The sequence below is a fragment of the Vigna angularis genome, chromosome 2 (assembly GCF_016808095.1).
Source record: "Vigna angularis cultivar LongXiaoDou No.4 chromosome 2, ASM1680809v1, whole genome shotgun sequence".
In the NCBI taxonomy this organism is placed as follows: Eukaryota; Viridiplantae; Streptophyta; class Magnoliopsida; order Fabales; family Fabaceae; genus Vigna; species Vigna angularis.
Window position 1 is genome coordinate 13,102,541 of NC_068971.1, and position 9,960 is coordinate 13,112,500.

The following is a 9,960-nucleotide window of genomic DNA, read 5'->3' on the forward strand; positions in this document are numbered from 1 at the left end:
CCGCCCGGGCGCCCTAAGTGGGGCGCTTGAGCGCCACTGACTCGGGCCTGAGCTTTGTTTATGTTTTGCTATCGCTCTATTTAAAGGACCCATACGTCCTAGGTTTGGTATCTCTGCTGGAGCAGCACAACATCACTCTCTTCCAATCTCTAAAGGCAGATTTGGATGCGAAAGCGTCCTTCCTCTACTTTTAGGTTTTGCTATCTCATGCTTTTCCATTGTTCATCTAGTCTCTCCATGTCTATGGGGAACTAAACTCTATTTGTTGTTGGGGGATGATGTAACCTTGTGAACTCTCATGTATTTGAATTGATTCTTAATAACACATGCTTTTTTTCATTAATTGTTAGAGTAATTCATCTATGCTTATTACATGCTTTATTTAACTCATTCATCGCATGATTTATGAATTGCATGAGTGTCAGGAGGTTCCTTACAATTTAGGATCTTGTTGAATTCTCCGAAGAGTAATATTGCTCAGGGATGAGGGTGTGAGTCTTGGTCGTCTTTAAGCTCTTGATCTTCACATTTAATTACTAGGAAATGTAGGAATTACATGAACTGGTGATTAAGGACATGCCTATTTTGCCGAGGGATCGGGTTTAGGAGGTTTAGTGAGTGACGTTAACATTAATGTATAAAGAAGAATTCTTACATACATGAGAGGAAATTTGGTGAAATCTAACCCCAACAACATCATCTCATTACAAACAACATTCGTTTATCATTGTGCTCTTCTGTTATTGATCAAATTGCATTCATATTTAATTTTCAGTCTTTTGCATCTTAAACCTATGGTCTCGTTTTATTTAGTCTTAATTAATCGAGTTATCACACAACTGTCTAATGCCGAGAGTCTTCTAGGATACGATACTTGGTCTTACCATTTTATATTACTTGTGCGATTTGGTACACTTGTCAATCCATCAACAAGTTTTTGGCGCCATTGCTGGGGACTCACGGTTTAAACTATTCTATTTATGTGATTCTTGATTAACTTTGACTTTGTTTTGTTTTTATTTTTGTTTTTAATTTTTGTTTAATTTTTAATTTGTGTCTAGTGTCGTTTATTTTTGTTTTTGTGCTAACAATGTTTTCTAGGGTTTTGTGTCTAGTGTATGCAAGATACAGTTAGGACCAGGAGCAACAAAAGTTCTGAACCTCTTCTTGTAGGACTTGAGACTAACAGAAGGCCGAGAAGAGAGAGATTATCTAGAGAACCTTCTCTAGAAAGAATTTCACAGGCCTTACAATCTGATCAAGAAAGCATGGACAACAATGGTGGTAGGCGTACTTTGGTAGATTATGCAACAGTTGTTGGCCCTCACCATTTTAACAACATTGGAAAGTCGAGGGTCAATGCCGCAGGTATGGAGATGAAGCCTGCGCTGATCCATTTAGTGAAGAGCAACTAATTCAATGGACTGTCAAGTGAAAGTCCATATGAGGATCAGACAACTTTTAATGAGATCTGTAATACTGTGAAGCTGAATGGAGTGCTAGATGATGCTATTAGATTGAGCTTGTTTACTTTCTCACTGGGAGGCAATGCTAAACTGTGGTTGAACTCTTTTCCTGTAAATAGCTTGACTGAGTGGGAGGATGTGGTTGCAAAGTTCTTAAACAAATACTTCCCACAGTCAAAGATCAACAAAGGGAAGTAGGAAATCTATTCTTTCAGACAAGGCATGGAAGAGACATTAGGGCAAGCATGGGATAGATACAAGAGCTTGCTGAGAAAGACACCTACTCATGGTTTTGATGAAGCAACAATAGTCATTCTTTTCCTTGGAGGTCTTGGTTCACAAACCAAATTGATGCTGGATGCCTTAGGTGGAGGCAATATCAAATGCAAGAGTCCAGAGGAAGCCTATAAGTTAATTGAAAACATGGCTACCAATGACAATGAGGTGCATAGTGAAAGGGGAGCTCCATCACAATTTAAGGGAGTTCTACATTTACAGTCTTATGATGCTCTGCTTGCTCAAAACAAGATTATAACTCAACAAGTGGAGATTTTGACAAAGAAGCTTTCTCAGCCACCAAAGGAGTGCCAGAATGTCTTATAAGTTCAACAACAACTTTGTGAACAATGTGGTGGTGATCATATCAATGGTCAATGTGTTATGCTTGAGAATATCAATGAAGAAGTTAGTTACATGGGCAACCATTTTCGTCCCAAGAATTATAATCAAGGGTGGAAATCTCATCCTAGCATGGGCCAAAGTTAGTTTGGGCAAACTGGTGGACAATTTAATAGACCACCACCACAACAACAACAACAGTGGAAACAACAACCCCCTCTAGCTGACAGAACTACAAAGCTTGAGGTCATTCTCCAACAATTCATGCAGGCAATCCTTTCCACCCAGAAGAGCACTAAAGATCCTATCAGGAATCTGGATATGTAGGTTGGCCAAATAGCCAAGAAGTTGGAAGAGATACCTATCAACAGTTTTGGGGCTAATACTGAAGTTAACCCCAAGGAAGAATGCAAGGTTATTGTGAGTGTAGAAAATGAGAGGGAAAAAGAAAAAGAAAAAGAGAAAGAGAAAAAAGAGAGAGTTGAGTTAAAAGAGAGGGAAGAAAAAGAAGAGAGAAAAGAAAAAAAAAAAGAGTTAGAGAAAAGAGAAAATATTTGAGAAAAATCTTCATCACCCTAAAGAATGTTCAGGAAAAGAAAAAGAGATACAATTAGGGTGTTTTGAAGAAATTTTCAAAAAATTAAGGATTAAAATTCCTACGACTAAGGCATTGCAGTAGATTCCTGAATATGTTAAGTTTTTGAAGAAGCTCCTCAAAAGAAAGAAATATTTAGAGGAGGAAACAATTGAGGTACAGGGAGAGTGCAGTGTGATCTTGCTGAAGGCACCTTCTCCTAAAGTTAAAGACCCAGGAAGTTTCATCATTCCTTGCACTATTAAGAGCCATAAAATAGGGAAAGCCCTAATTGATTTAGGGTCCAGTATCAATTTGATGCCCTTATCTATTTTTGAAAAGATTGGTGGTCTTGAAGTCCATCTTGCAAAGATGACTCTGTTTATGGCTAATGGATCCAACAAAAAGCCCTTTGGTGTGGTGGAGGATGTGATAGTACAAACTCACAATCTCAGATTCTTGGTGGACATTGTAGGTATGGAGATGGATGAAGATTTGGAGATCCCTATAATTCTTGGAAGGCCATTTATGAAAACGGCCAAGGTGATCATTAATGTTGATGATGGAACTAGTGCACTTAAAGACCAAGAAAAGGAGATGATTTTCAATGTCTTCAATGCTGAGCAAAAAATCCAAGTAAAGAAGACTAGTCTCAAAGCTGCATGTGGAGATGCACCAGAGACCAGTACTAAAGTTGCCAAGCCAGGCAAGAAAGGTAAAAAGTGTTTTTTGTCACAGGTAAAGGAAGAAGAAAAAGACAACAAAGAAAAAAGTGATCATCAAGACTCACTAAAGAATTATGAAGAACTTAGACCAGGCATTCCAGTGAGATTCATCAAAAAACTGTGGATTGTGAAAGAACTCAGGACTGGTGGACTAATACAGATTGAATCTATAATTTCCAGGAGAATTAAAAAGGTGAACAAGAAGTTACTGAAGAACTGTTGGTGTGTAAAAGGAAAAGACAACACCAAGATCAAAGATGTGAAACTTGTTTCTGATTTATCTTTACCACTTCACAAACAAGCAAATGTTGAACCCATGGTAATATTATGTACCTTTGTTAACACTTACATGGAGATGCTTTTTTGTATACTCTAACTCGTTTGCCTTTTTTATTTCGTCATGATATGTTGTAAGTTATTTGTTTTCTTTTTTTACGACTTTTAGTGACGATTCAAGAACAATCACCATCATTTAAAGTTTAACAATGATTAGTTTGATTGTTGTCATTTTTGTCAAACTTTTAAGAAAGGAGACATCTATGACGGTTTGAAAATAGTTGTTCAAGAGTTGTTTTAGTCGTCGTAAAAAGCCCATACTATAATATGTCCCCCCTCCTCTTCTTTCCCTTCTTCCTCCTCCTTCCCTTCTTCCTCTTTATCCTCCTCCTTCCCTTCTTCCTCCTCCTCCTCCATTGCCATCGTCGCCAATGTCTTTGCCACGGTTGGCATCACCTTTGTTGTTGCTAAAGTTGACTATATGATTGCCACCATTGCCTGTGACTCCTTTTTATTGATAAAAACATCTGTCAATGAAAAAACTCTAATTACAAACAAAATTATGAACAAATTTATTACTGTCATAGTTATCAATTGATAATTAAAATTTTAAAATTCATCGATAAAATTTATTGGTAAATTCGGATTTACAAATGAAATTTTTCATTTACATTTTCTTGTAATGATAAAAGTTGCGGAAGTACAAATTAATTCATTCTTTATTAATGAGAGACTAATTTAAAATCAATAATAGTAAGAAGTTAAAACTTTGATAGCTAGAAATCAATTTAAATCTTAATTCACAAATAAGTTATATTTTTTTAATATTAGAAACTGTTTTATAAAGTACTATTTTTAATTTATAAAATATATAATTTAATTAATAAATAAAATGAGTATTTATTTTTTTATTTCTAGATTACTTGCTATTCAAAATATTTCATACAGTGAAATATTTATTCATAAAACAATTGAAAACAATTTTACGTTTTTAACCTTATTTAAAATTTAACACTGAAATTATATTGTCATGTATGTTTCTTTCGCTAAAGAAGAATATCTTAAATCAGTACAGACTATTTTATATTCTAAAACTTGTAATTTCACGACTCTACTTTTAATTATATAAGAAATAATTTTGTGTGATGTAATATGGATATAAAATTTAAAAATTGAAAAGAAAAAGAGAGTATGTTGGAACCTACCATACTTTATTTATAGTTTAAATCTAAGCAATTTAACATAAAATAAAAATTACATGACTAAAGTTACTGATTTGGTAACTTAAAAAACTAAAAACAGTAAAACCTAATTTCATACACTTTGGAAACACGCATTAACATGAAAATGGTCGAAAACCAAACCCAATGTGTTCTACATGAAAACTTGAATCAAGCCAATCTTTGTTTTCTTTCCACAATCCGAGTAAAATTAATAGGGAAGTCCTTTAGGTCATCATGATGCCCAATGCCATTGGCGTTATTGCCTTTGCAAAATTCCACGTTCCATCGTAAAAGAAGTTGATGTCTTTAACGATCATAAGCAGTGCCACTATGAATGCATAGTCCACGTTGCGATAGACAAAGACATTGAAGCCACCATTATTCTGCATCTGCATTAGTGACAGAAACACTGTATAATTAACCTCATACAACACTGTTTCTATGTTGTTTGAAGACGTAACAGAGTACATACCGAGGCAACAACTGTGGGAGATTCACCTGCATATACATGGCATGATCTTTTGCCACTCACAACATCTACCCTAAAGTCACACTCACTTTCTTTTTTGTTGTATGCAAGGAAGACCTCTAATCTCATCACTCCACTCTGGAGAAGTTCTGCCTTTTTCACTGAAAACAGCAATCTGGAGGAATCATTGCTTTCACCCATGTAAACTTGGCATCGCCGATGCATTGTCATGATCTACATAAGAACATTTGTTCATAATTCAGTAACTGAGATGGATTTGCTGGCGTATTGAATTTGTTAGAATATCATGCGTGAATAGACTATAAGAGGGAATTGATGCATGAATACGGTATGACCGATTATCCAATCATGCCTAAAATATATGGTATAAGATCTAAGCGAAATATATGGTATAAGATTGAACTAATATTTTGCGTGATAAATCAAATAAGTAGGGTTTGTAACTTATATAAATGGAATATATGAAATTTATATATTCCATGTGCGACTCAGTCATCTAATAGGTTTAACTAGTGGACCAACATGCACCGAGGTTTCTTTTTCCTAATTTATTGTCATTTTCTCGCATAACACATTAAGTAGGGTTTGTAACTTATATGAATGGAATATATGATACTATAAAGTATTTACAACATAAAAGGTTCATGAACATTTGGGTGTGGTTAAGCGAATATTCCCAAAAGCGTTTTTTTTTCCTACTTGGTAGATGTTTCTACATATACGTAAAAAATTCATGTTGAGTAAAGGATGAGAAACGTAGTAGGAAGTGTGATTTATGGTTAGATGCATAATAGATCAGGGACTAGTAGGAATAAATATAAGAGTATGGATGGATGAAGCTTGTTCTGACAAAAAGATACTTAAGAGCGATCAATTAAAAACATTAAAAAGTGTTCTATCCTTCTCCTATATCTCAGATTCCTTTTTATCTTCATCTCTTCTAAGCCCTTGAGTTTCTCCATTTCTTTATTGTCTCCAAATGCCCTATTCATTCTCATTTTCTGTCTTTAATGTTTTCACTTGAACCCTGATTTATAACTAGCGAAGATGAGTAAAATCAAAAGGGGTAATTTAATACTAACAAGAGTTACTTCAAGAATTGTTAAACTATGAAGCCCATTGTTGAGCAAAGCCAAAGATAATCATAAATAAACAAAAAAAAGAAATATCCTTAACAATAATATAGGTGAGAGTAGCCAAACCTTCCAATATAGAGTGAGGATGGAGTTTCCGCCAGCATCACACAAGACACAACGGTCGTGAAGGGTTACACGGGGAGATTTGATATAAAAACGACGGACACCATTTCCGTCGTAAGTGGCACCTTTATCTGTGTTAATTTGGAGATTTATAGTATAAGGAGCACAGTAGGAAAGGTCGATAACTGGGAATGGATATTCCATTGGAGAGAGAGGGAGACGAAGAGTTCTAGGTTATGATTATGTTTTTGCAGTAGCAGGTAAAGAACATTGCAATAACGTATGGTATCCATGGATACACGCGTTAACTTAAACATACGATATGACTTAATCAAACTTGAGGGCTGAAATACTGAATTACTGAATTACTGCTGTAAGTAGAAGAAGACTCTGGTTGACTTCACAGTTAAAACTCTGAGATTCCAGAAATTCGATACCATGTGCGAATCAGTCATGTAATTAATAGGTTTAAATAGTGGACCAACATGCACCGAGGTTTCTTTTTCCTTATTTATTGTCATTTTCTCGCATACCACATATTAGTTTTGATTGGTTGTCTCTCACTATCTTTTGTCTATTTTACAGTATAAAAGGTATGGCGTTGTTCAGTTTATTTGTTAATAAATACAACTTTGTTAATAAGTAAATTACATCTATAAGTAAATTTGTTAATAAATACAACTTATCAAGAGATATTTTATTGATAAATCAAAAAAAATTTGTTGATAATATTATTTATTGACAAATACTATATTATAAAATAATCCATTAATAATATACGTTTTTATTATAATATCACGTTTTGTGTTTTTTTTATCAAAGATGTTAAAATATGACAGTGATGCATAATTGTAATTTGTAAACAACTAAAATTTAAAATTTTATAATTTGTAAACTAACACATCGTAATTTAAAATACATAAAATCAATGTTATTGACGAATAAATGGTTCATTATATAATATGTGATGGAAAGAAAAATCAGGTGTACATTTTTTAAATTAGTTTTAAATGAAAATTTATTCATATATTTTTTTTCCTCACAGGTTTGAAATATTATAAATTTTTCAATAAGTTTTTTCATTTGTAAATCCAATTTGATATATTACAATTTTTTTAATGCACTTTTACTTTTTTATACCTTTTTTCCTATTATATATATATATATATAGACAGATATTTAATTTTAAATTTTAAATAAATGTTTCTAATTTTTTTCATTACATAAAATAACTTATTAAAACTTATTCATTATATAAATATAATTTATACTAATTCATCATAAAATAATTTTTTAATATATTAGTAATTATATATATATAATATAATTAACATTTATTTATTTTCAATGGTATAAATTATCTCTATTACAAACTTTTCTCTCTCTTTTTTTACTCAAATTCATTCCCTTTTTTCCAATCAAATGATTTTACTATTTACTCTCTTTCTTTTTCTTTCACTTTTCACCACCAATCCTATCCAGACAAATTATAAAGTCTTATCTATAACCTCCCCATTAGTATCGTGGAGAGACTGAAAGTAGCAATAGTTAGAACAAAAGTAGATGATAAACTCAATAACCTCTTAACGTCAAGTCTTCTCCCCGTTCTTTTTTTTTTCCACATACTAAGTTCCAAAACTTCATTGTAGTCCCTACGAGTAAACATTTTAAAATAATTTATAGTACGAGATTAAATTGTTTAAATTATTTGAAGTTACCTTAATTATACTTTAATATGTATGTATATTTCTTGATGTGCTTGTTTCCTTTTGTGTAATAGTTTTTATTTAATTTAATTTCATACTGTTAGATTCATAGAGTAATTATTACTGATTTGGTAAAATGAACATATTAAATCTAACTTTAATTTCGATGGAATTTCAATTTAAATCATTTATTGTGTTCTCACCATATGCCCAGTGACGAATATTTAAGTGATGTTAAAATCTTATATAGATGTATAAATGTTTTTTGAGTAATAAATTAATATATAAAATATATTAAAAATAGACTGAAATTAAAAATATTTTAAGTTATATATTAATTTATATAAATATAAAAAAGTTTGAGGACCTCTTCTAACCGGTAAACTCCGCCACTGCACATGCATATTTAAGTTTGACCAGTTTATTAAATAGTGCCAAAAGTGTGTATATCTGACGTGTGTTTATTAAACTTGTATTAGTATTGGAAAACTTAGATGGTTGCTCTACAAATTGGCATATAAAAGACATAAAAAAAAGACAGTGTGGTTGCATCAAACACCTTCCTCTCTCCAATGGCATATCAAGTCTCAGTTATCAACTCTTTCTACTGTTCTGCTGACTCTATCACTCTACAGATTAATACTGAGAAAGGAGTTACCTACAATGAAAATGGTGATCGTCTCTTTTATATGGAGATACTTTTTTCACACTTCACAACTTTCGTATCTTATCACTAGTAAAAAAAAGCGTACTTTAACTTACACATGACGCTTCAGTTTTAGAAAATCCGAAGTCTATAGACCGAACGACATCGATTATTAACGAACCGATACCTAAAGACCGAACGGTATCGGTTTTTTGAGTGACTGAAGCATTAGTTTACCGAACAGTTTTGATGGACGCCTAACCGAGACATTTCGTCCTGTCTAAGAGACCGAACGGCCTCGACTTTTTGTAGAACCGAAGCAATAATTGACCGAACGGTTTCGGTTGAGTGCCTAACCGAAGCATTTAGTCCTGTACAGACCGAACAACATCGCTTGGTAAAATAATAATAATACATATAGAAAAAAATTCATAAACTGTGGGTAATGATGATCCTGTTTCGATTTATATATGTATTGCTGTAAAATGTTGACAAAAAATAACAAAGATGTTGAGGCATGTAAATTCACTGTCCTTAAGCACTTATCTGTGGTCTGAAGATACAATACACTAGTGCAATGAACGGAAATGGCATCGGTTAGTTTCGCTTATACGCATCGGTTTTACAACCGAAGCATGTAGAGGCGAGGTAAAAAGGATAAGTTTAATGCCTCGGTTCTGAACCGGGTCAAAAAGGGATTGGTTTTCAGCTCGGTTATCTTTTGAACCGAGTCAATATCTTAGAAAATTCAATAAAAAAAAATTTCAGAAAAGTGTTGAACCATTTTCTGGGTCTTTTCCTCAATCCTTTAATACAGCAGCCATGTCTCAATGTAGAATTCGAACTCAAGCATTTTCAGTTATAATTCCAAAACACAAACCAACTCCAAAAATCAGAATAAGGATATATCACAGAGCAAATAAAACCAAATATCAGAAAATCAGAGTAAGGATACATCACAGAACAGATAAAACCAGCATAACAAATGGAAAAGAATGAAAGAAAATCCTCATTGACGCTGCCATCCTCGGCCCCCA

General features: G+C 33.1%; 1 protein-coding gene across 2 annotated transcripts; it reads right to left on the reverse strand.

Moving 5' to 3' along the window:
- Positions 1-4,851: 4,851 nt before the first annotated feature.
- LOC108328391 (protein LURP-one-related 15) lies at positions 4,852-6,867 on the reverse strand. Of its 2 annotated transcripts, none has more exons than XM_052873083.1 (3): positions 6,575-6,867; positions 5,381-5,585; positions 4,852-5,271 (listed from the first exon to the last, which is right to left on the reverse strand). In XM_052873083.1, the coding sequence occupies exons 1-3, from the start codon at positions 6,773-6,775 to the stop codon at positions 5,261-5,263; spliced, it is 417 nt and encodes a 138-aa protein (XP_052729043.1). In that variant the 5' UTR covers positions 6,776-6,867; the 3' UTR covers positions 4,852-5,260. The 2 variants fall into 2 exon arrangements, with proteins under 2 accessions (XP_052729043.1, XP_017417744.1); XM_017562255.2 differs by having other exon boundaries at positions 5,355-5,585; positions 6,575-6,860.
- Between the last annotated feature and the right edge of the window lie 3,093 nt (positions 6,868-9,960).